At 44.4% G+C, this 25,810-nt stretch overlaps 1 protein-coding gene across 1 annotated transcript; it reads left to right on the forward strand.

The window, feature by feature from the left end:
- Positions 1-1,318: 1,318 nt before the first annotated feature.
- Positions 1,319-24,397, forward strand: HEATR6 (HEAT repeat containing 6). The gene is made up of 20 exons (XM_090025098.1): positions 1,319-2,368; positions 4,744-4,851; positions 5,326-5,466; positions 7,396-7,511; positions 8,971-9,085; positions 9,455-9,556; positions 10,105-10,242; positions 11,461-11,744; positions 12,149-12,326; positions 13,041-13,247; positions 13,815-13,914; positions 14,172-14,515; positions 15,222-15,344; positions 16,263-16,349; positions 17,623-17,757; positions 18,977-19,099; positions 21,202-21,326; positions 22,161-22,257; positions 22,722-22,926; positions 23,654-24,397. The coding sequence occupies exons 1-20, from the start codon at positions 1,454-1,456 to the stop codon at positions 24,202-24,204; spliced, it is 4,194 nt and encodes a 1,397-aa protein (XP_089881224.1). The 5' UTR covers positions 1,319-1,453; the 3' UTR covers positions 24,205-24,397.
- Positions 24,398-25,810: the final 1,413 nt, after the last annotated feature.

A 25,810-nucleotide genomic window follows, 5' to 3' on the forward strand; every position in this document is an offset into this window, starting at 1 on the left:
TGCCCGGCTTATCCAGAATGACTAAAGGGCTGGACAAAACTTTCTGCATTTGGTTTTGTAGAAAGGCTCAATCCCTCTCCCCCAAATTAAAAAAAAATGTTGGAACTGAGTTTCCCCCATTACCATTTTCTCTTTTCTTGTTTTATATACCTTTGTTTCCAAGTTGTCCCAACAAGTTTTTCAACAGGGGAGGGGAGAAACCTGAACATGGAAAATTGCAGATGCTGGGTTTTTTTTGTTGGGGGTGACCACACTTTTCTTCCTCTTTCCATCAAATATCCTGTGTCTCAGTCAGTGCTTGCTCCTTTGGGAGAAAGCCCCCCAACACCTGTGTTCCAGCTTTCAGTATTTTCTCCATCGCAAAAAAAGGATGAAATCAGGGCTGATTGCCCACAGGTATTGCTGGTGACTGCAGACCATAAGCCATCTCTCTAGGGCAACGCAAGCACCGGCAAATACAGCTGGTGGAAGATGTGATAGACAGCCACGCTGCATCCGAGTGCAGGCTGCACGTAAGCAGAGGTGCAGCCTGCTTCTGTCTTGCCTGTTGATTGCGAGGTCCTGGGAAGCAGTCCCTCTCTTGCCGACTAGCACGGCGGTTCCCACCCTGGCTAGAATCATGGGTCCCCTTGTCAGACTCAATGCGTCCCCCCAACAAGTGTCAGCTAAGAAGTTTTCTCTTGTTTTTTTGACTACAGAGAAATCCTAGAGCAATTCTTTTGTTGCAAAGAACTCGGGAAGACCACCGCGGGGCTGAATAGTTTTAACACTATGGATTGTGGGTTGATCGTGTAAGAGGCAGAGGAGATGTGTGTAGCCACCTGATAGACCAGTGGTTCTCAACCTTTTTTAGACTCAAGGCACCCCTGGAGAGACTCGAGGCCCTCCTCTGAAATGCCAGCTCTTAGTTTTCACTCTTTTCTGACTACAGAAAAAAAAAACAGATTTTTTTTTTCTGTTGCAATGAACTCAGAAAGAGCCCAGTGATGCATTTCTATGGGAAATCTCTGGGTTTATCTTGTTTGCCATCCTAACCGTGCCACCCTGCGGTTCCCATGAAAGGCTCTCGAGGAGCCCTAGGTTGCTGTGGCACCTGCCTGAGATCCACGGGTGGCGACCAACCAAAGTTGATAAGACAGATGCGGGACAAGCTGAAGCGCACTTCCTCGGACCCTGTGAAAGGCCCTGCAGAAAATAGCAGATAAGTTGGAGTGAGAAATGAGAACGTCGCATCGGATGAAGTGAGTTTCAGCTCCTGAAAGCTTGTGCTCCATCCCATGCATTCATCTAGTTATCCCTTTAACTACTTGTCCTTCTATCTATCCACCTGGATGTCTGCCTGCCCATCTATCCATCTGTCCATCACTATCTATCTCTGTCTGTTGGTTTATCCATCCATTTGGATGTTTGTCTGTCTATCCATCCATCCATCCATCTGTTTGGATGTTAGTCTATGTACCTATCTGTCTGCCTGTCCCTCCGTCTATCTGTCTACGTATCCATCCACCCATATATCTGTCTGTCTGTCTATCTATCCATCTATTTATCCCTCTATCTATTTATCCCTTTTAACTACCTGCCTTTCTATCTAGCCATCTGGATGTCTGCTTGCCTGCCTATCTATCCATCCATCTATTTGGATGTCTGTCTGTCTGTCTATGTCTATCTATCTTTGCCTCTGTCCATCTCTGTCTGTCTGTCTGTCCATCTCTGCCTGTTGGTTTATCTGTCCATCCATCTATGTGGATGTTTGTCTGCCTATTGCTACCCATCCATCCATCCGTCTGTCTGCCCATCCATCCACGTCCGTCCGTCCGTCCATCTATGTATGCATCCATTTCGACGTCTGCCTGTCGAAATCCGTCCGAGCAGCCGGATATTTGTCTATTTATCTGCCTGTCTCTGTCCACCCATCCATCCATCTGTCCGTCCACCTGCTTACGCATCGACGTCTGCCTGCCCGCCTGTCGGTATCCGTCCATCCATCCGGATATTTGTCTATTTATCTGCCTGTCTGGCCAGCCGTCCGCCCACCTGCCCCCGCGTCCATCCCTCCGTCCGTTTCGATGCCTGCCTGCCTGCGTCCAGCCGGAGATTTGTCCGTTTATCCGTCCGTGCGCGCGCCTCTGTCCGTCCGCCCGGCCCCGCCCCGCGGAGCGGCTCGCCCCGCCCCTCCCGCAAGATGGCGGCGGCGGCGGGCAGCGAGCGTGAGGGCGCGGGCGCGGCGGTGCGGCGCTGCGGGGCGCGGCTCGGGGCGCTGCGGCCCGCGCTGGGGCCCGAGCGGCTCCGCGCCGAGCTGCACCTGCTTTTCGACCAGCTGCTGTGCGAGTGCTGCGGGCCCGCCGCCGCCCCCGGGCCCAGCGCGCAGGTAGCGCCCGCGGCCTCACAGGCCCAGGCGGGGCCGGGCGAGCGGGCGGGGGGTGACACCACAGGCCCCGCCCCGCCCCGCCCCCACACTGAGGTGGCCGTGCTCCAGGGGTGTCGGGGCCGGGAGTGACCTAGGCCGTTGGTGATTGTGGCCCTCTCCTCAGCACCAGGGAGGCCACATCTGGCTCAGTCTTGGCCCCCCCACTCCCCGCTATGGCGAGGATGCGGACATGTTGGAGAGAGTCCAGTGGAGGGTGATGAAAATGGTTGGGGGACAGGGCCTGGCTGCAGAGGAGAAGACTGACGGGGATGGGATTGAATAGCCGCCTTTACTTGCAGGAAGGTTACAAAGAGCATCCCCTCCAGGCACTGTCACCGTGACGCGGTGGGGAGGGTGGCGTGTACTGATGACCCCAAGTGCAACACTGTCGGGAGTCTTGCATTCCCGTGGCGGTACGGTCAAAGGAGACGAAGATCAATCCAGCGTAACATGAAGACCACAATGGCTGGAGCAGGTAGATGAAGATGACGTACGTCTCAGTGGCCGTGAAGGCGAATGAAGGCTGCCGTGGAAGAGTAATCCTGGTCATCTTAGATCTCCTTGCTGCTGGACACTGGTTTCTCCTTTGCTGAGATCCGTGCGGTTGCTGATGTGCAGCAGCCTCCTCGCGTAAAACAAGTCATGCTGGACCCAACATCAACACGCTGGAAACAGAAGGAAAGGAAACAAGACCAAGAAATGCCACCTGTGGCATTTGCCAGAAGGATCGGTCTTCTTAAGCAGCAGCAGATTCATCTGTAACCCTTTACTTGACCCGTGGGAGTGATCCTCTGCTGCGAAGGATCACCGCCACTGACAAAGAGGATGGAGCCAGACTGTTCTCGGTGGCAGATGACACAACTAGGAGTGATGGGCTCAGCAGGGGAAGTTTAGGTTGGATATTAGGACAAACTTTTTCTCATGAGGAAGGTAGTAAAGCATTGGAACAGGATGCGAAACCTCCATCCATGGAGCTTTTTAAGACCTGAGTAGACAAACCCTTGCTGGGATGGTGTAGTTGGAGCTGGTCCTGCTTTGAGCAGGGGATTGGACTAGTTGCGACCTCCTGAGGTCCCTTCCAGCCATCAATTTCTATGATTCTGTGACCCAGTGTCGGCAGCTGCAGGATGCTGGGGGCACTGTTGGGACCCCAAGTTGGCAGCTGCTGTGATGAGAGTCCCCTCAGTTGCAGGACTCCCAGGCCTAGCTGGGCATGGTGCACCCCTGCGGCTGGGAGCCCGATCAGCTGATGGGACCCCAGCCAAAGGGCGGGAAGCCTGTTATACATGCAAATTGATACTGGATATAGTTCTATATATATCAACTTTATAGCAATCAGCTATAAAGTTAGCACACATTGTCAAGATCTAATGTTATAGCTGGTCGGACCTTTTTATGGCATGATGGGTACTTTGCAAGTGGAGCTGCTCTCAGTTAATTGTGCGGTTGACCAGCAAATTGCACATTATCTGTAAGATGTAGAGGGGCCTTTAGGGTGATATCTTTTCGTGGTCAAACTGTATCATTGGGGTAGATTTAGCTGTTGAATGCAGGATGTTCTTCCTCAGGTCTCTTGCCTCTCACATAATTTGTGGACCATTGTGGCTATAGCATCACTCTCACACTACTGCGATAGCATGAAGCGTGTGGCAGGATCAGCAGCTCCTGGTGACAGCATCTTTGGTTTATGTGTAGTGCCTGGGGGAGAGTGATGGGCATGGTTAACGTGGTTATTAGCCCCTTACTGGAGCATTTCTTGGCTGACATGCTGATAATCAGCTGTGTGTTAGCAACTTTTTGTAGGGGGATGTTGTAACTACACATTAGGGATATATCAGATCTCATGTGCCACTTCACCATTAAGCCAGGACTGTTATAGGATTGCCTTTTCTTTTCCTTGTGGGTTTTCCCAGAAGTGTCATAGCTTTTCTTTTCACTTTGAAAATACTAAAGATAACCATACATTTTTTTTAGGCAGTGCTGCTGTGTTGTGTCCCTTGTTCCATGGATTCTTTTGCCTTTATATACTTTTGGGTTTAAAATTTTGTTTTTCTGGTGCTGATTTCTTAGGTGGAGATTTGCATGTCTGGAGGCTGGTCTTGCAGTTGGAGTCATGTTTGTAGGTGCCTCTGTCCGTAAAGCAGCCCAGTATAGTTGGAGAGGTGCACTGCTTTGCAGTCTCACAGATGGCAGTAGGGCTCTCTCTGGATTCAGGTGTTCCAAGCAGACGGGGTCAGTTGGCCAGCAGGGCTTTAGCAGGTGGGTTGGTCTCCCCTCTGCAGCTTACAGCGTGAAGCATCAGTGTGAGAAATTGCTCTTTTCTCTCATTTTTCCAGGATGTTTGCTCTGTACTTGTTCAAGCCTGCCAACTGGTTCATCTCAGCCAGGAGCATCTTGTCAGCAAAGTCTCTCAGCTTATTCATCATCTACTTAACCGATTTCAGGTATGGAAGATCTGGTTCTGTCCCTACCTTTCCCACTAGATGTGGATAATAGACCAAAGAGGCTTTTGCCTCCATGGGGCAGGGACAGTAGGGAGGATGTAATACAAATACACTTGGACTTTTGCTTCATCATTGGTTCTGTACTGCCATTCTCATCAGCTGCTGTAGCTTAGAGGCGCACGGCTAAAGGGTTGCTGATGTAAGAGCCACATGTATTCAGTTTCTGAGTTGATTTAAATCTTTGTGTGTCATGTAACCAGGCTAGGGGAGATGAAGAAAAAGCTTTCTCTTCCCAAGAATCTCATAGACACTTTCTCAATGCAGGCTGCTTTTGAAGCAGCACGTATTTGCAACAGCTACATCATTTGGGTCAGTACCCCCTAGAGGAATATTCCCTAATTTCAACACTGTGCAGGATAATGAGGATATCTTTCAAGAGTGGGTTTTTCATTGTGTACCTTTCTCTGATGACAGGTCTCAGTTGATGAGCAGGATCTGGATTTTCTTCTCGGCTATTCCATCTCTGCGCTTAAACAGTGTAGCTCTTGGACACACATTGAGATTCTGCAAGCCTTAGCAACTCTTGTTTACAATAATGGACCTAAATGTCAGAAGGTAGGTTGGCGGCATTGTGAAATGTATTTATGTATTTCAAGCAACCTCCAGCATTTCAAATCCTTTCCTTTTCTCCAAAAGAAATACAGAGCTTGCCTTATTCCTGGGGAAGCGTGCTCCTGATACAAATTCCCTTTTATGATTGTATCTGTAACTGAAGTGTAAAATGTATTTCAGGGATGTTGGAATTTTCATCAAACTGAGCGTTATGTAGCACCAAAATTCAGAGCTGTTACCCCTGATGTATTAGGGTAAGAAAGGTACAGTTAAACCAGTCAGCAATTTTCAGTTGGCTGTGTAGTGAGGTTGTGTCAAATCACTTGCATTTCTGTGCTTTAAGGACTCCCTGTGTGCTGATGTATGAGTTCTCGAAGCAGTGCCTTCTATGGAGTTTGTCCTATTAGCAATGCAAGTGACAACAAAACTAAAAAAGGAAAATTGCTGTGAAAACACAAACAAAAATAGGGGGTAGCGCAGCCTAATGCATGCCTGGTGTGTGTGTGTATGTGGGTGCCTGCGCAGGTGCCAGGTATCAGAAGTCATCTTTAGGTTCCCAGCTCTGTGCAAGCAAGCAGTAGGAGGTGGGCTAGGCAGTGTGAATGCACTGTGGCATCCCTTGCAGGTTTTCAATGCAGGAATCGCCTGGTACAGGCAGAAAATTCTCCCTGCCCCAAATTCCCTTGCCCCTGTCAGCTGCAAGAGCATGAGGCTGTCTGTGCAAACAGGGACTTGGAGAGATCTGGCAGGTTCTTCCCATCCCAGGCACCCTGGCACTAAACACATGTAGCCTTGTTTAGAGAGGGCAAGGTAGTAAGGGGCCCCAGTCATACTTTCCTTTCCTGTGCTGGTCTTCAGCCATGGCAGTGGACATGATTCACCCCTTTGTGGGGGCCTGCTCCCTGCGGCAGGGGCACATTCCTGTGTCCAGCACAGCTTTGGATTGTGCAAATTGCTCAGGAACTCAGATTCACGAAGCAGCGGGACTGAGCTCTAAGCAGTGGCACTGCGGACCACATCAAGCATTGATGCCAGTTAGCCTGAAGTCTCAAATGCTTTACTTGGCCTGTACTTGATGCTTGACTGTGCTGCTGTTTAATCTACTGCCGAGAACTCTTGATCCATGGGCAGTCTCCATGACACCACTGACTTATTGCAGCCAATAGGATTGTTGCTTGTATAGTAGCTGAGGAAGAACCATGGTGATTAGCTGAGCTACTTCTGTGGTCACAATGGCACCACTGGTACTTGAGCCAACAGGTACTTGAGCCATTGATTTGGTTCTGTCTGGGAGCCTATGTTGTATAATCATAGTAATTAGATGCAACGCATGTTAGTAACTTAGTGTAATTGCAGCCTGTTTCTTCAAACAGCTTTTGCCAAAGAGTTCAGTTAGTTTTAACTACATGGAAAGTGTAACTTGCCTAGGTTAATCCATTCTTAAGATCTTTTGAGACAAAGAAAAGATGGAAACAGGAGCTACGTTTCTTCAAGGATGCTTATAAGTTAACTTTAATTAAAAAAGTGATAGATTTGCTCGTACATGATCAGAAACACCTTCTGTGCTTGAAGATCAAATGCTGTAAGTGTGGGGAAGATGCCCTCTTTATAAACTGGTTGAATCCCTGTTTAAGTGCAAATTAGAACCTGATCTTAACTTTGGTCACAGTCGATGGCTTTGTAATGCTGAACAAGAAAACTTTGCAAATGAAGATTGTCTCCTCAGAAGATGTGCAGATCTTAATTCTGCTTGAATCTCGCTGTGAAATCTAATCTGTGTTTAGTGTATGCATATCTGGGCATTGGATTTAATGAATAGTTTTAGTTGTTTGATATTCCAAAGTAAGGAGGGAATTTACCAACTGACTTGTACTTGCCAGATGGAACGCTGGATCTTGCTGGCCCATAATGACTGTTAATGGTTTGTTTCAGTACCTCCCAGATTTGCTGGGGAAGAACGGACTCCTGGTACAGTTCAGTGGCCCATGTCAGACTGACTGGGATCTTCGGAGGGCAGCAGTGCACAGCATGGCCAACCTGTGTCTCAGGTATTATGCGAGTATTTCCAAGCGGTTGGTACAGAGGCTGTAAAAGAAGAGCCTTTTGGAGCACTGAGAACTGACTAGTTTTTTCCCCTTTCCACAAAAGGCAAATGCAAGACCCATGTGCTGATTTCAGGACTATGTTAATAAGGTTATGCAGCTCTTTCCAACACAGATCTATGGTCCTAATAATGAGTATGGGACTTATGTGAGCAGATGTCAGGGGGCCCCAGTCATACTTCCCCTTCCTGTGCTAGGGATGTGACTTGTAATGACTCCAAAATCCTTCACTACACTGTTGAAATACACAGAAAACTTTTGCTTCCTTGCCTATGACATAGACTGAATAATCAATCTGTTTAAAAAAGTTTGGGTCTGCTCTCTAAGGAGTTCTGTGATTATGAAGGAAGGCTTAATAGCTTGCTGATTGCAACCCATGAAAAGGGCTTCTGGAGGAGACCAGATCTATTTAGAAATGAGCAAAGTATGGCCAACCTCTGGCAGTTTGGGAAAATCACTCACAATGCTCAAGTCTTGGGAACTTCATTGAAATTGCATCCTGGCAACTTGAGGTAATTAAATATCCTAGCACCAGCTGCTTGGGCACCCAGGACAAAAAAGGTTCTTTAATGAGCCACTGCACTAATGGCCATGTTCTAACAAGCTAATATCTAAGCAGCAGAGATTGAAGTGTCTAGCAGTTCCTTTCTACAGGAAGCAAACTAGGTGGCTATTCACAAAAGGGAGACCCACCTTAATGCCCTGAAACAACAATATTTTTAAACTTGGGAATATCCTAAATCTTTCTGAGATCCCTTTAAGTGCTAATTGATGCCTGTGGCAAGCGAGAGCCGTGCAGCTTCACTTGTGCAGTGGGACCTGTGTCTGCTGTGGGTGGGCCAAAAAGAATAGCGACCTTGCTCTTGTTAATGTAATTCTGTACGTCTTGCATCAGCGCAGAGCTAAAGCATGGATCCTGTTCTTACACTGTTGTATTACTGATGGGAGATCTCAGTTTCATGTCTTTAGATCCTACTGCTATAAGATCAATGGGACTCCTGCTATGGTTTATTTTTATTTTATTATGTAAGCACTCACTTTTTTCTTTTAAACTTCTGCTCCTTGTTCTTTAACAAGGTTTGGCAATAGTTAAAACAGCCAGGCATGTATGTATGACTTACACAGCTTTTCAAGACAAGAACAGGACTCTGCTTTAATCAGGAAGGAGAAGACAGAATTAGGGCTTATGCAAGGAACGCTCAAATAATCCTAACCAGTATATTTAGTGTTTCCACATGGCTTTCCTAGTAGTAGAGCTTCTTCGTCTTGTAAGAGCCAAAATGCGCTCCCTTTATCCCACCATGTCTTTTCCTCAGGGAAAAGCTAGATCTGTACTAGTGTGCTAATTTGTATAACTTTATCCTGCAATCTACTGATTGATTGGCTGTATCTGCTTCCATTTTAGTGTTCCTGGACAGCCGTACTTAGATGAATCTTACAGGAATCTCTGCTTTCAAACTTTCTTGAATGTTTTACAGTCTTCAAAAGCCCCTGATGTAGATGACATCACTTTTTGCATGGTATGTATGACGCTAGTAAATGAGAAGATTATCTTTAGAAAGTTGTCCTGCTGAAGAATTTCAGAAATCTGGCAATTGAGCATCCAGACTGCTTTTTAAATTTGACTTCATAGTATTTAGTTTATTATAATCAAATGTATTCTGTTTGGCAGAAGCTGTATACTGTTCTTGTGATTTGGAATATTGTCAGTAGAGACTTTGCTCTGTTTGCTAAGCACGTTTTACTTGGGTAACATCAAAAATAGTTTCAGGCATCTCATTGGTTCCCGGCAGTCATTGTTTTGCCCAGTGGATGTCAGAAGTTCATCACTTGATATTAAAGTTATGTCCTTTGAGGAGGAAAAATAGCTCATTCCAAGCTGTTTTCAGTTGTTACAGAATGCCCTGAAAGGTATCCAGTCACTCTTAAATGGCGGGAAGATGAAGCTAATGCAAAGTGATCAGCTTGGGTCTCTTCTTGCAGTATTAAAGGTGAATATCTTTTTGGTTTGAATCAAGAGTTCTCAAAACTGTTTCCGGAGACGGGCTGTATAGTGCATGGCCCTGTTTCACTTCAGGTGGGAAGAGATAGGGAGGGTGGAAGACAGCTAAAAATGGGGGAAGAGCTTAGGTGTAGGGAAGGAAGGGGAGATTGAAAAGCAGAGCAAAGGGAGCGGGGAAAAGGGGAGAAGTTCCCTATAGAACACATGATTTCTGTTGCTTGCACTTCCACTCTTAAGAAAAGTGATAGTGATGCCTTGAAAGCTGAAAGATTCATCCAATGAGCTTCAGCACCCAAATCTCCCTAATGTCCTGTTAGAAACAGTTGAAGTTGAATTCCAGCTACCTTTGGGGCATAAGGCATGCTTATCAGAGGATCAAAATTACTTTACAGATATGGCAGTGATCTATAGGTGAAAATAAAAAGACCAATTGAAAGCAGTTGACAGTCCCCCTAAACAAATATATGATGATTCTTTGCTCTTCAAAATGGAGTTGGAACACTGATGTTTTGGGGATTTTTTTAATTACTTTTCTAGAAATGCATGTTTTATGGGCTTCCTGGCCTGAACATAGAGATGCCTGCAGTCTTGTATCCAGCTCCTTTGCCTCAGTATGACAAAAGATCACCTGTCAAACAAGAGCAATCAGAATTGAGCACCTTTAAGCAAACAGGGGTAAAGTCAAATTCCAGCTTTTGTGGCTTTCTGTGCGTCTGTCTGTTGCACTTGTATGGTTCCTGACAGCACGGATAGCTGAAAGGGCTTTTGTGTTCTCAGTGTGTGACGTCTCCCACATTGCTTGCCTGTAATGATATTGATCAGAAATCTCTGCATTTGGGATAAAAATTGCTCTGTGCACTCAGTCAGATGACTAAAACAGATGGTTCTGCTGAGATTGATTTGACTGACTGTAGCTGTGTGCATCAGTTGTTCATTTGTTGCCAAGAATTCTTGGCCTACACACAGGAGCTGAGTGTTTGCAGACTAGCTGCAGCATTACATTTGACAAGAAACATTACTTCTTTGCTAATACTTGCATAACCATTGCTCTTCTTGCTAGAGAAGTTAAGCTTACGATTTTGCCCCTTATGTACCTCTTAATGCCTCTCTGCCTTTGCAGTTTATTATTTAACCCCATGACCAGTTTAGGTTACAGATTACACGAAAGACATTGGACAAAATATAGGTGTATGGTCCTGTTGACTTGTAATCTTTTTTTAATGTTAATGAGTATCTACTGTCAATCTGGGAATGCTTATTTAAAGCACTTGATAGGTCTGGTTCTCAAGTGCCTTCACATCCCTCTCCTTCCCTCCCCCCGCCTTCTGGAAAAATTAAGAATAGCAAAAAATCTAGTAGTTGCACTGATACTGAGAGATTAGCATGAATATATTCCCAGAGCTTTGCATCTAAATATCCAGCTAAATCCATTTTATATCATGTACCTACATGATAATAAGGTATTAGAAAGAAACCAAAGTACATGCAAATAAGTGACATCTTTAAGATGCACTAGACTAATAAGGTCTCATTGTGTCAGTGTGTATAATTATGTATAATTTATAGAACGCTGTTCCATAGTAACTAATGAATACCTGTGACAGACACTTTTTTGGCTAAACTAAACTTCTTCACCTAAAAATAACTCCTCTAGTAGCTTATATAATGTGCAGTTCTTTGCTGGTGAAAATAATTACTGAATGTTCCATGAGCTCATGGATTTTTGCTACTTTTCAGGATTACTTGAGCCAGTCTCTTAGAAGAGATCTTGTTGGCATTGAAAGAGATTTCCAGAGTAATTAAATATTTTCTCATTACCTAGCTCTTACTGTAGTCTCAGCATTTTTATGTTATGTGTTATCCCCCCACAAATCTGTTTGCCTTTTAAAACAGAACCGAAGAAAAAAGTCCAAAGGGAAACAAAAGAAAGGGGAAGAAGTCAAAGAAGAGTGGAGTGATGCAGGCAATGAATCAATCCGTGGAATAGACATCTTTAAACTACATTTGGGAGATGGGCAAAGCAGCCCGTGTTCAGATCCCCAGAATGGTACATTAGATGCTACATGTATGCCTGCAGGAAAGGATCATTTATCTTCATGCCACCCCAGCTGGAAAAGAATCAGTAGCAGTGAGTCAGAGTATTCTGATGCTGAAGGTGGAATACAAAGCAAAATGAGGTTATTGTTATTCATGTAAATGTACAGCACAGTAGCAGTTGACACTGTTCATAACAATCAGGCTTGTGTGTATCATGTTAAATGGTGCTTTTTGTTGTTTCTGTAGATCTGGCACTAGTTTTGCACATGTGCAATGTTTTACCCTCCTTTATACATGCAATTCCAGCCCTTTGTTCTTAAACAAAACTATTTGGGAAATCACATTCATTTTTTATTTATAGGTTGACTTGAAGAAAATTGCAAGGTAGTCGTTAGTACTGGTTTGAAAGTAAACTCCTTTTATTTTCTTCTGGTCTTAGATATTTTACTTGAAGTTGTTAATGCTAGCCAGTGCCACAGATGAATGAGGTTAAATCAGTTACTTTTCAGTGCTGCTATTAATTAATCTTTCTGTGTTGTTAAAGATCTTATCAAGCCAAAGTTCGACAAGGGGCTCTAGCGTGTTTCCTTTCCACTATAAAATCAATAGAGAAGAGAGTCCTTTATGGCTACTGGTCTGCATTTGTTCCGGATACACCTGGAATAGGCAGCCCTCAGTCTGTGTCCTTGATGACTATTGCTTTAAAGGATCCTTCTCCAAAGGTAAGGGAATCTGTTGTGGTGAAAGCATTGTATTTTCCAGTACTAGTCTTAAGTCTGCAATATAGTAGACAGTCCTGCTGGGGTCTTTGCTTTTGTTGCTGCTCCAGAAGAATAAGAGAAGATGCATTGTTCAGGGCAACAAAGGATATTACATTTGTACTCAAGTGTTATGAGACCAGGCTGTTGGAGTTAAATTATTTTTTTCTGGGGAAAAGAAATTTTGAGATGACAAGAGAATTTCTAGACTTTGTAAAAAGGGTTGCTAAAACTGGAAGGGAGAAGAGAACTACTTATACTTCAAAATGAGAAGTGAGGGAGCACTGATAAAAATTCTTCATGCTGGGTAAGTACATAGCAAGGAAACTGAAAGGATGATTTGACAATCTAAGAAAAGGGGAGTGGAAGGAAGGGAGACTGTGGATAATAAGTGGCTTGCAAAGCCATGTCCACAAATATTTGCTATAGACACGTTACTAAGAGCATATATATGCATGTTTTTGGAGCAACCAAAAACATTGTCTTAAGTGCCTTAATAAAAGGCTATACTTCAACACAGATGGATGCCCAGATGTTAATAAAACCTGACACAGGTAATCCCTTTTATATTGAAGCCACATAGAATGGGAAGAAGCATGAGAAAGCGAGTCTTGTAATTTTCCTCCTGGTTTTTTTGGGGTTTTTGATTGAAACCATGGGAATATTTTGTCTTTTTAGACTCGTGCCTGCGCTCTTCAGGTTCTTTCAGCCATATTGGAAGGTTCTAAGCAATTCCTTTCTGTAGCCGAAGATGCAAATGACCACAAAAGAGCTTTCACTCCCTTCTCTGTGACTATTGCTTCCAGTATCCGAGAGTTGCACCGCTGTCTGCTGCTAGCCCTGGTGGCTGAATCCTCCCCACAAACACTTACCCAGATCATCAAGGTACTTGCTGTCATCTGTGAAAATACGTATTCTGTATATGCTTCAAATTTAGCCTAAAATGAATCTCCTTGAAAGCAGACATACTCTACAGATGTGGCTTGCAGAGTAAGATTATACATTAGTCCTTGGACTTGTTTGGACCCTTTCTTACAAGATTGAGTTAGGTCTGCCTGGAAAGTCCCATTGTTTTCCATCTAACGTGACCAGCTTGTCTCCATATTTTTGTTATGACATCTCTTCTGTGTTGTGTGGAGGTAGGAAGAGCTGCAGGGTCCAGAAATTATTTTCCATCATCTAATTGAGTCTTTTCCTTTTTATAATGGCAATTTTGATTCGGATTCTTAATGTCTTGATTGGCTGGCAGTTTGTGCTTTTGAACCGCATGTATTCTAAAAGCCAAGTTTTTTGGCCAGCTGTTCAAACACCAGCTGTTCAGTGATGACTTCCATTTTTTGCAGGTATAGTCAGGTGTTTAGCTATCTGAGTGATCTAAATTGCAGGGATAGGAAGAGGCTGGCTGAAGATGTGATGATCATGCTTCATCTGATGTTCTCTTGTGTGTTTTAGTGCCTTGCAAACTTGGTAGTGAACGCACCATATAACCGCCTGAAACCCGGCCTACTGACAAGAGTGTGGAACCAGATAAAGCCATACATTCGTCATAAAGGTTTGCATTCTATTTGACTGGGTTTTCTTGTTGGTTTGTATACATCTCATCTTAATTCAGTGTAGATTCTTGCTAATTTCTAGGGCTTTTATCTGTAGTAAAGTTTCTATGATAAGCATGGAAGTAACCACAGCGCTTGGTCTCTCACAGGGAGATTCCACCAACCACTGATGCTCAGAAGCCCTGCCAAGCTGAGACTTTTCATAGCGGTGTCATGGTGTTCACCTTGTTATCTTTTTCTGTGTTCTTTTTAACAGATGTTAATGTTCGAGTTTCTAGTCTCACCTTGTTGGGAGCTGTACTGTCTGCTCAGGCTCCCTTACCAGAGGTGCAATTGCTTCTACAACAGCCAAGTTCTTCAGGGCTAAGTAACAGTGGAAGTGCAACTCCTCATCATTTCAGTTCCTCTGACTGGTGGAGAAAGGCACCTCCCTCCGAAGGGGAGCCCGCTGCTAATTCAGAAAGTGATCCCTGCTGGCTCATCCGTCTCTGCATCTCCATCATTGTTCTCCCAAGAGAAGATTCTTACTCTGATAGTGATGCTAGCTTCGCTTCTGGTACTGTGCATGAACCATCTCCTGTTCGACTGGAGGCGTTACAGGTAGGAATGGCCAGCTTTTGAAAGAGCCAAGTGATCAATGAAATGAAGGAAAAATGCTACTTCACCTGCAGTAGTAAGCAGTTCTAGTTTTTGAAGGAGTGTGTGTCTGTACAGGATACGACTTTTATTGGGGACCTTTCATTTGTGAAACTCTCTTTGTCGAATAGAAATGACTTTTTATGAAGGGCTCCTATCAGTGAAATATTGACAGACTACAGATGACTTCGGCACAAGCAGAGAAATATACAGCAGTATTGACACTTGTAATCTCAGTTCTAGGTTTCTTTGTGTAGCAACCTAGAAAAGCAGGGTTTGGGGCAAAACAATGAGCCTGCACATTACAGAAGCAAGGATGCTTGTCAGAGCTGGCCTCATAAAACAGGGAAGCAGACTTCTTGGAGCTGTGGGACCTGTCACTTTTTCACTTGGTCTTTTAGCTACAGGAGAGCTCGTTTAAACACAGTGAATAATTTACCAGGAGTTGCTATCTGACTGTGCTTTCACCAAATTGTATCAAACAAGATAACAGAGTTATACACATCTTAAATTTCTTTTGGATTCTCTGTGTTGTGATATATAGATGTCCTATTAAAACTGTCCTGTTAAAACTCAGGCATCTTACATGACAATACTGTAGTGTTTCATGCCTTTTTTTATGTGGAAAATTCCACTCAGCCTTTATTTTTTTTCTTTCCTGTATCTGCAGGTCTTGGCACTTCTTGTAAGGGGCTATTTCTCCATGGCCCAGAATTATTTGTTAGAGTTTGGAGAGGTGGCTTGCAAATGCATGGAGGAAGCAGATCCATCTATTCAGCTCCACGGTGCCAAGGTGAGAGCTTGTAGAAATGCACTTCTCTCTCTTCCAGGTTTTCCTCTATACTAGTGGGTTGTTTTTTTCAACCAGGAGGCCATGCAATCCTTTGAAAGATGCCATGCTACATTTCCATTGCGATGTGTACAATAACTACACAATTCACAAGATAAACCCAGAGATTTCAAATAGGAATCTATAGGGTCAAAAACCTGCTGACTTGTGGGCTTTCTCAGTTCTGTGCTCTGTTTTTCTGTAACCAAGAAATGAATGAAAGCCAAGAGCACACTTTTTTTGAGGGGCACCTTGAGTCTAAAAAGGTTGAGAACCACTGCTCTATACATATGATCTCAACACTTTTCTGGATAAATCTAATATGAGACTGTATCTAGTCCAAAGCAGTGGTCTGGAGAGGGATTGCTGAATGTGCTTCTGTGCCTCTTCCATACAGCACGCTATAAATGAGACCAGCCCTCCCTGTGCTGTAGCCCATTGTGAAATACTATACCCTAAGACATTGAGAAATACAGAGTTTGGCCCCGGTCTCGCATTCCTTGCACAGTTGTAATTCCACAGCTTTGAGTGGGAGTTCTGGGGGCACAAGGAGTCCAGAATTGGTTCTTATTTATTGCTTTAACAACAGTTGGCCCAGGAGCATGTGGTATCCAGAGCAAATAAAAACTCCTGAGTGACATTATTTGTATCCATCTCTGCCCAGCTGCTTCCATTACACTGCCCTGCTTAGAGATGCTATTTAGGAAGAACTTTTCCTCCAAGTTCTTGAGATACCAGGCTCTGATACCTCCATAATGTAACATTACATTGCAGATGTTGTTCATTGTGTAAATAAATATGGTCTTTGCTACGATCTCCACCATCAAGTAGCACTTGAGTTTGCTTTGATATGGAGCCAGTTCATTTTCATTTTCTTGGCAGCTTCTGGAGGAGCTGGGCACGGGCATAATCCAACAGTACAAACCAGATTCAGCTGTTGCTCTCAGTCAGAGGGTACCTGTTGACTTGGTAAGTCTGTGGGCTTTTAGGGCCAGGATTCCACATAATTAACCTCAGTTCTTGAAATCTATCAAATTCATAGCCTTGTCTGTTGTTATAACAATCTGCAGAAAAATGGGAGCGTGCAGTAGCCGTAGACATTAGTCTATTGAGGTTGCAAGCTTGCAGTCTTAAGATCTACAAACAACTGCATTCATTCTAATGGTTCTGGTTTATTATGATAGGCTGTATTCTGCTCTTAAATGAGCTGGCAGAGACCGTCACGGTTTATACTCCTCATTCTAACACAGCATGTGGGGTATTATCCAGAGAAACACAACCTGTGGGTATTAAAGCCGAATAAGCTTCCTGGTAAATACAAAGCTAACAAAAAAAAGGGGGGCGACCACATGACCACAAACTATGATGGATGTCTCTTGCCTGACTATTTGAGACAGAAGGTTTATACTTTGAGGGGTCCTGGCAAGGTTAGTCGCACCTAAAATTAGACATAGGAGCGTCATTTTAGGTTTGTGAGCAGGAAGAGTATGGGGAAGCTGAGAGACCATGTATGGTGTGGGTGCTATATCAGATCTTAAATACCCATACCAGCCTCAGTAGCTTTTAGTGCTGACATGCTCTCTGATCTTATTTTGGTCTTCTGCAGGCTCACAAGGTGGCCGATAGCATAGCATGAGTGATCCTAGAGAGAGCCATCACTGAGGGATGTTTATTCGACAGGCCAACCCAATTCTGAAACTGGGCCATAGCAGTATTGCAGGTCTGCTAAATCCTGCTTCCATGAATGGAAATCTTTTATAAACTAATATGGGGCATGTTAAATTTTGGGGCTGCCAGAAGCAACCCTGGGAAATAGGAAATATCTCCACCAGCCGTGAATTTCTGTTACATGAGATGAACATAAATTGTCAGGCCAATTGAAATCCACAGCTGCATGGTTTTAAGAATGGAATTGTAATCCTACCTAAAGAAATCTAATCTGCATTTGTATGCTCCTGGGAAGGGAACAAATGGAACTGACTGACTGAGTCCTTCAGTGCAGCAATAAAACAAGCAGATGCTAAAAATGATTTGTGCAACTTCAGTGTGCGGCAGAAGTATTTTAAGATTTAAGGTTGTTGTATTAATTAGTTGGTATCATTTGGTATGAAGAGAGTCATGGTGTGGAGGGGAAAAACCATTCATTTTAGGGATTATATATGCTGGCAATATTGTGAAGCTCATCCAATGGCCGTATCAGTTGCATGGTTTCTAACTGGTAACACTAATTTCTCTGCTGCAGGTGGTAAGGTTTTGGACTATGATGTTAAATGGTCCTCTACCTGGTGCCCTTCAGAATGATCAACACCCTACCCTTCAGACAAGTGCCTGTGATGCTCTTTCTTCTATCCTCCCTGAAGCTTTCAGCCATCTGAAGGTAAAGCTGTGGATTTTTAAGTACACAGATCTTCTGGCTTTCTCCTTCTACCTACATTAACATGGAGTCTGTGCTGATTTTGCATGAAATCCCTTCATATATTTTCACGTTAAATCTGAGGAAACCGTGGCTGGTAAAGATGCAAAAGGCATTTGGTGGGGGCAGGATTTTCTAAAACCCTGAGCAGAGGTACCCAGGCAAAAAATAGTCAACCTCCGTGCATAAGTATTAACAGATAGCTCAGTTGTGTTGCATGGCAAGTGAAGGCTAAAGAGTCTCCATCTGTGGGGGAGATGTGGAAGCGACTTCTCTTTTGCTAACGAGATTCCATGAGACGTGCAGGCAGCTAAGCTGGCAACATTGAGTAGCATGGAGTTTTCCCCCCTCAGCTGACTGGGAAACAGTTTGCTATCCCAACCACAACTGAATGTGTGGGCCCAGCTCTCCTTTAACGTGATGAAATATGCTTTTGTGCATTCAAGCCCTGGCAGCTGAAAGCCACTGTATTGTGCAGCCGCACTCGTGTCACCGTGCCCTTCTTAAGTCGGAGAGCTCTGCCAGGTCTCATTTGCACAGGAATTGCTGGAGCAGCAGTATCTCTGCCATGTTCTTGGTCCAGCTTCTGCAAGTACAGCATGCGCTCCACTGCTGTGCACTTTGATCCCCTGCACCCGCTTCCCCTTGCCAACCAGTCAGGGTCAGCAATGTGCCCACGTTGACCTATGTCTATGACGCAGCACAATGGATTTCACTGCAGGCTCATAAATTTGCAAGGGGAACTTAGCGTGCCATGTCTGAAGTGCAGAGTGACTCTTGCAGTTCTCTGTAGTCACCGTACCTCCTGCCATCCCCCAGCTGTGAATTTGTAGCCTTCTCCAATCTTTGGATACTGCTTTTTATCCACTCTACATGTGTAGCTGGTGCCACAGCATCTACAAGATTTGGTGTGTTGAAATGAATGAGTGTCTTGTTTACCACCCCAGGGTAATTCATGTTTGAAGCTGGGATACTCCCATTCCCTATATAGCACCTGACAGCACCCTTTATTTGCTCTCAAGTGCGTTCTCATCAACTGCTTGTGCATGACCCTGGTTTTAATGTTTTAAACCTTCATTGGGTCTCTGCTCTTTTTTTATGATGTGGGGACCTCACAGCCCAATCGTGCTGCTTGTGTTCTTTTCCAACGTGCCCTTCCTCCAATCTCTTTTCCTCCCTGCAGGATGACCGCCAGATCCTGTGCATCACTCTGCTCCTCGGATTGAACCACAGCGAGAACCCGCTGCTGAAAGCTGCCGCGGCACGAGCCCTTGGAGTCTACGTCCTCTTCTCGTGCCTTAGGCAGGTTAGAACTGGGCTGCTGTTCCCTTACCTGAGCTACAAACTTCTCCTCCCCAGTGGGCTGTTAACATTCTGTGCTGAGAGCAGGCCCCTGTGTGTGCCAAAGGGGGTGTACACAACATTGAGGTGATAACTCAGAGAGGACGTTTGCATTTACTCTGCTCAGTCCTGCCTACCCTGCTCAGTGGGAACAATGGCCTTAGGTTCAGCGTGGTTCTTCTGCCAGAGATTTGCCAGGAATGGGCTTGTCTGTATACAAGTGTGAGATCCTCATTTCACTCCAGCCTCCTCATGTTAGCTGACCATACCCGAGTGGCTTAAAGAAGCTTATGAAAACCCTAGCTTCAGCCAGAGAAGGATTGCTTGTTGGCAGAAACTATTAAAGGTGGCTGCTTGGCTGTCTCCTGAGGACTCCCGAGGGTGAGACTGGAGTAGGGGGGCGGGACAGCAGCACATAACTCTGAAGGACTTATAGGTGGAGATGCACCCCTGAGCAACTGAGGACAGGCTGTGGTAGCTTAAGTGTTAGCTCTGGCAGTCTGGAGAGTAGAAGTGGAGAGGTGCCATGGTGGGTTAAACCCACCACAGTTCCCTGCCCCGGGTTGTGTGTTTGGTGCTGCACCTCCAAGGGGGTCCATACCCTGTGTATTGGATGTAGGGGATTCACAGAGGGAGTACCTTCAGTACAGCATACAGTGGGATATGGGGGAAGGAGTGCAACTGTGCAGACTGACTGACTGTCCACACTGGCTTTGATAGCAAATTGGAGTAGAGATGTGAGCACCTTTATGAAGCTACACTAGCAATTGCAGAGAAACTTTGGTCAAAAGAGAATTTGGAGGAGACCTCTTCTTACTCAGGTTTGATCACAGTTGTCTTTGCATAATCCACATTCTTGGGTTGTGCCTTTCTTCTGGGAACTGACTTCAAACCATTGGCACAGGGCTTACAGTTTCCTTTCTTGGAAAGTCATAGACAGGTCTGCTTTGATTTTAGTAAAGTCTTGGAGATGCCCAAAATGCTTGTAGAATGGGGTAGGACCCTCCTAGCATTAAAAATGGCTGGGGCTTTGTATTATGCACAGGTGAGCATACAGGCAACCCCCGCTTAACACTGTTTTGCTTAGTGCTATTTTGCTATAATGCTTATTTTAAATTGATACCCGATTCCACTTAGTGCTCAGTGAGTTTTGTTGTAACACTTGTGGTCACCATCTTGGGTCATCAAAAACTTTCGATTTTGCTTAACGCTAGCTTCGCGTAATGCTCAGTTTGTCAGGAACCAGTTAAGAGCGCTAAGCGGGGGTTGCTTGTATAAATAATGAGGAGTTTAGTGAAAGCGTTTATAAAAACGGGGCTAACTTTCTGCCACAATTGAAAACATGTTTATTTGGAAATACGGTGTTAGCTGTTGAAAGTAAAGGTAGGAAGGTCAGCCTCTGTGTACAGAATCAGTTCACAAAAATTCCAATTTGCTTCTGGAGCGAACTCAGGCTGGTTGTAAAAAAAAAAAAAAAAAAAGGATTCTCTTCTTTGTGCAACACGATTGCGAGCATGTCAGTGGACAGATATCATGCTAGTAGCTGAAGCTGAGACTTTAAGCTTAAAATATTTTGAAAGAAAGTACTTAATAATATGCAAGGGAATAGCAGCAAAATGTAACATACCACAGAAGGGAAGATTAATGAACCAGCTCAACAGGGAGTTGGGAGAAGCAATTACTTTTTTGACAATGGGATTTGATGAGAATGAGATTGGCAGCCCAGGTAATTAAGCTCAAATCAAAGTAGCTCAAGCACCAATGAAACTCAGTCATACACTTGATACCTTGTAGCACCAGCCACCAAGGAGAGTAGCAAATGTGGACACCTTGTAGAGTTCATTGTTAATTAAAAGATCAAACAAAGCTGTGCTGGGAGCTCTGGAGATGTTCTAAAGTTGTTGCTTAATGCAGAAAGTTCCTTTTGATGGGTGCAGTCTTTGTGCGGATTTTTTCTGTGATGATAAAGGTGAGGAAAGCTTACAGAGCTGAAGTCACCCAGGTTTGTTTGTTTTAATAAATAATTAATAATGACCCAGACTTTAACAGCAATTCTGAATTCTCCAGGATGTGATGTTTGTCGCAGACACTGCAAATGCCATCCTGAACTCCCTCCACGACAAGTCTCCAAACGTCCGTGCCAAAGCAGCCTGGTCCCTGGGCAACCTTACAGACACTCTCATTGTCAACATGTAGGTACTAGTCCTTTGGCTACTTGGAGCTTCTGCGTGGCTTTCACTCTAGAACTAGCCTCTAAAAAACAAAGGCGTTGGCTTCCTTTCCTGGGCAAAGTGTGTAATGACCTGTGTGCTGCCTTAGTGTCAGAAGAAGGTGCAAGAGGCTTTGCCAGGCCAGTTGTGAATAGACTATGCCTCAAAGGAAGCTTCTTCCTGACAGCTCTTCTTTGGAAGTTGGCCTACCTTAAAGTCTTACGCTGGATCCGAGGTAACTCTGCCTCTTTCCAGTATTTCACCTCTAATCCATTTGTTGAATTCTGCACAGCTTCTTGGTCTCACCCCTTGCAGGAGTTGTGCAGGTGATGCACTGCCAAAGAAGATGACTTAGTTGTATCATAATTCAATGTTCCTTTGTTCTAGTATTATGTGAAAGGGAATAAGGGCTCACTGATAAACAAATTAACCAATGCCAGCTGTAATATAGAAAGTTGAGTCACCCTGCTATGAACCATTTGCTGCATTGAAAATGCACCTTGCTCCTATTCTTGGTGATTTATTATCCTCTGCATTTCGTTGTTGCTCCCCTGCCAACATGCAAATAGGCAGGCTTTCCTAACATGGCATTTAGATTAAGAAGCCTAATGTCACGGCCTTTTATATAGTTATCCATGTTCCTCTTAACTGAAAAGTTGGCCTATAAAAATTGAGTGTATTGCTCATGGTAGTGGTTTATATATCCTTTATAGGGGACTGTTTGTTGTCTTTACCATAGGATGGATAACCTTGCTTAGTGTTTTCCCATTGTAATAACTGTGGTCCTCAATATGTGTGTGTTGTTTTTTTTGCCAGGGATTCTATGGGGCAAAGTTTCCAAGAAGAATTCTCAGATCTCTTGCTATTGAAAATGTTACGGTCAGCAGCTGAGGCATCCAAGGACAAAGACAAGGTATGTTGGGGGTAGTGGGGGCATGAAAAATCAGTGTAGAAAATTACCAGCTAGTCTTCATTACTTGCTTTGGCCACAGTATGTTTGGTTTGAGTGGTCTGGGGAAGCTGACAACGCCAATACAATACACAAATAAAACCTATGTGCTATATTGTTCAGTATGTTGACACCTCGTGTACCAACAATCAGAATCCACCATTAGCTTTATTTTATTCTACATTAACCTTCCATCTAGCAATGGGGACTCCTGGTCCTGGGGCATCTAAACTGACCACTTTGAACTGCTCAGTGTAGCTGCTAGCAGGGCGGCTTTTTTGGCAGGTCGTAGGAAGTCGGTTAGTTTTGGAAAGATGTTGCATCCTTTCAGAGAGTTCTTTATGTTACTTTGCTTCATACATTCACCTTGAGGCCTTGGCAAGGTCTTTGCTATAAACTGGCCCTGTAAACACCTTTTTGTGTTTCAGGTTAAGAGCAACGCAGTCCGAGCCCTTGGAAATCTGCTTCATTTCCTTCAGCCATCCCACATAGGAAATCCCAGATTTAATGAAGCTATTGAAGAGTCTATCCAGGCCCTGATTTCTACTGTCCAGAGTGAGGCCACCATGAAAGTGCGGTGGAATGCATGCTATGCACTGGGAAATGTATTCAAAAACCCTGGCTTGCCGCTTGGTAAGTAACCACTTTTTACTGCCATCATCTAAGGCATACACAGGTAGTTGTGCAAAAGCATAGGCTTGGGATTTTGCTCAGAAGACATCTATCATCAGCAGGTTTGGAAAAAAGGGAAGAGCTTGAATCTTACTCTTATATCCAAGGGTGGAAACTGGCCCTCAGTATATGTTTGATTATGTACGCACTCGCGCACACAGTTAACTTCACTACCATGAATAACCTTACTGACATCTGTGCTTTAAACTACAGCATGCTAGTGCTTGCAGTATTGAGGCTATAGCTGATATTAAGGGGTAGCAGCTAAAGATGATGTAGCAGGAATTCGTTTTTATTCTCAGCGGAAACAAACAAAATACAGGGAAGAAGGTTTCCTTGATAAATGCCACCTGTTCAGTCACTGGGATTGCAAAACATCTGATTACCTAAAAATGATGATAGAGCTACACAACTGGATTTTAAATGTGACATCTATTGAGTGTCTACTTCATTCAAAAGCAGAGGGAAGGGGATTTGTTTTTAAACTTTGTTTGTAAAAATGTTGCTTTCTCCATTTAAAATTTCACTAGACTATGAAGTTAGTTGATAATATTTTGCTTATGGTAAAATCCCTACTCTTTAGCTAAAGACACGTGCAAATGCTGTAGCATGAATCTGTCTGAGGAGCTGCCATTGTGAATTTTGAGTTTGCACACGTTACTGATTTATGAGACTCTTTGTTCTCCAGGAGAAGCTCCTTGGACCACACAAGCCTACGATGCTCTTGCATCTGTGGTGAAGTCATGCAAGAATTTCAAAGTCCGGATCAAGTCTGCCATGGCGCTCTCCATCCCTGACAAGAGGGAGCGCTATGGAACTACTAAACAGTTCAGCCAGATCTGGAGTGCCTTGGTTATAGCTCTGCAGAAGAGCGAGGACACGGAGGATTTTCTGGAGTTCAAATACAGCGCCAGCCTGAGAACCCAGATTTGCCAGGCGCTGATTCACCTGTTGAGCTTGGCCCACACTACAGACCTCCCATTCATTTGGGACACATTAGCAGAAAAGGGTGAGACAATCAGATCGTACATCTTGCAGTACATGAAATCAGGGGTCGAGGAGGACGATGCTGGAATGCAGCCGAACTCTCACGAGAGAGAGAAGATCTTGAAAAGAGCTATTGAGCATCTCTGTGGGATCGAGGAGCTCCTGGAAGGCAAAACCAAAGTGGGGGTCGCTGCTTACCTAAAAGATATTATGGCAAACCATGTCAATGCCACTGAATTAGCAGAGGCTTAGGAAAGTTCATGCAGTGTTTTACTGACCAATAAATGACGCCTTCTGTTTCTATGCAGGGGGGGAGTATACGGTTTTCATTTATTCAGGAGGGCTGAAAAGGGGGTTGGCTGGTAACAGGTGAGAGTGTGTTATCACCTTGAAAACAAATGTCTTTATTCTTGATACATTTTATAAACACAGAGCCTTTTTATGAGCTTGTTTCAGAGCCATTTTATCACCGTGGGCTGCTATCTTTGGAAACATGGCTGTACAGCTGGTTTGTGGTAGAATCGGTTGTGTTGTCTGCCTCATCTGATCAGATGTCACTGTGGGATTTGGTGCATTTTCTGTCGCTCATACAGAAACCCACGTTGGAATAACTTCTCAAATCAAATACACTTAGACATCCTTCCTTCCCTACCTACTGTTTAGGCTGTGGGGTACCTGTGATTTCCTGTGTTTTGAACCCAAGATTGATAGTGCAGCGCAGGATGCTGCCAGGACATCCGGGAAGCGGGGGTTCCTGGGATAATCCTGTTTAGAGCCTGAGATTTGTATAGGGGCTCTCAACTCTCCCAATTCCCTTACATCCCTTTGAAAATCTCTTCTCTATCTCATGCCTCTCTGAAACCCTCGTTCTCTAAGGTGCCACCCTGTCCTGCCTTCTGCCTGATTTAAGAGTAACACAGCTAAGCATCTCTGTCTCCTTTGTGTGCACGGGCAGAGATTGTTTTAAATGTTCCGCCATCCTGTTTTATTCCTGCTTTGTTGTTCCAATTGAACCAAAAACTGCATACGTCACCTCTGTTTTCAGTTGTTGCACTATGTGGTATGCTTACAGGTTCTGCTGCTGAGTGAGATAGGATTCCCATCCTACAGCAGATACTGGTCAGGACTACTCGCTGGTTGACTTCCCATTGACTCACCTGTAAACTAGGTAGGCGTAGCTGTGTTTGATGCCAGTCCATTAAGGAAATGTGCTGTAGGTGAAAAGACCCACAGTCCATGTATGAAACACTTATAGCTATTGCGCTCCTTCCTTCTTGTCTGTTTGGGTTTGCTTTTGCCATTGAAGACCATTCGTTTCCTCCCCTTCCCACCTCTGAATACCATACCAGTACCTGACTTTTTCAGGCTCTGAGGAGCCTGGGGTTATACGTTGGCTTCTAAGGATTTCTGTGCTGCCTTTGGCTAAGCAGGCACGTGAGAGCTTTCAGAGCTCAGGCCTCTATCGTAGCACAACTGCCATGTAGATTTAAAGGTCTGCCCAGATAGAGCTTGTTGCCATGTTGGGCCAGAGTGAGCTTAAAGGACAAGTGTTTTTGTCTCACTACAGAAGCTGGCTCAGATGGAGGTTTGTTTCCAGTTTTCCCTCTTTTTTTAGATGTTGAGAGATGTTTTTCCTACAGATTTTCAGAGGTGCCTAAAATAATATGAGTGCCCCAGACCTATTCCAGTGAATGAACTCTTGTGTCTGGATACTGACACAGCTCTGAAACTTTCACTGGATTTACGTGCACATTTTGAGAGAACCCCAGTGATCAAACATTCCTCCTTTTGAGGCTTCTGGAGCAGAAACAAACCTAGCAATGGATGGCTCGCAGGCAAGACTGTCTAAAATCATCAA

This window comes from Crocodylus siamensis, chromosome 13 (genome assembly GCF_052110815.1).
Source record: "Crocodylus siamensis isolate JL-2025a chromosome 13, ASM5211081v1, whole genome shotgun sequence".
Lineage (NCBI taxonomy): Eukaryota > Metazoa > Chordata > Crocodylia > Crocodylidae > Crocodylus > Crocodylus siamensis.

Excerpts from the sequence above, each read along its gene's own strand:
- HEATR6 (XM_090025098.1), top strand. The coding sequence starts at position 1,454 with ATGTACCTATCTGTCTGCCTGTCCCTCCGTCTATCTGTCTACGTATCC. Across the intron at positions 13,915-14,171 it reads GCCATACATTCGTCATAAAG|ATGTTAATGTTCGAGTTTCT; the intron begins GTTTGCATTCTA and ends TCTTTTTAACAG. Across the intron at positions 19,100-21,201 it reads TCTTCTCGTGCCTTAGGCAG|GATGTGATGTTTGTCGCAGA; the intron begins GTTAGAACTGGG and ends TGAATTCTCCAG.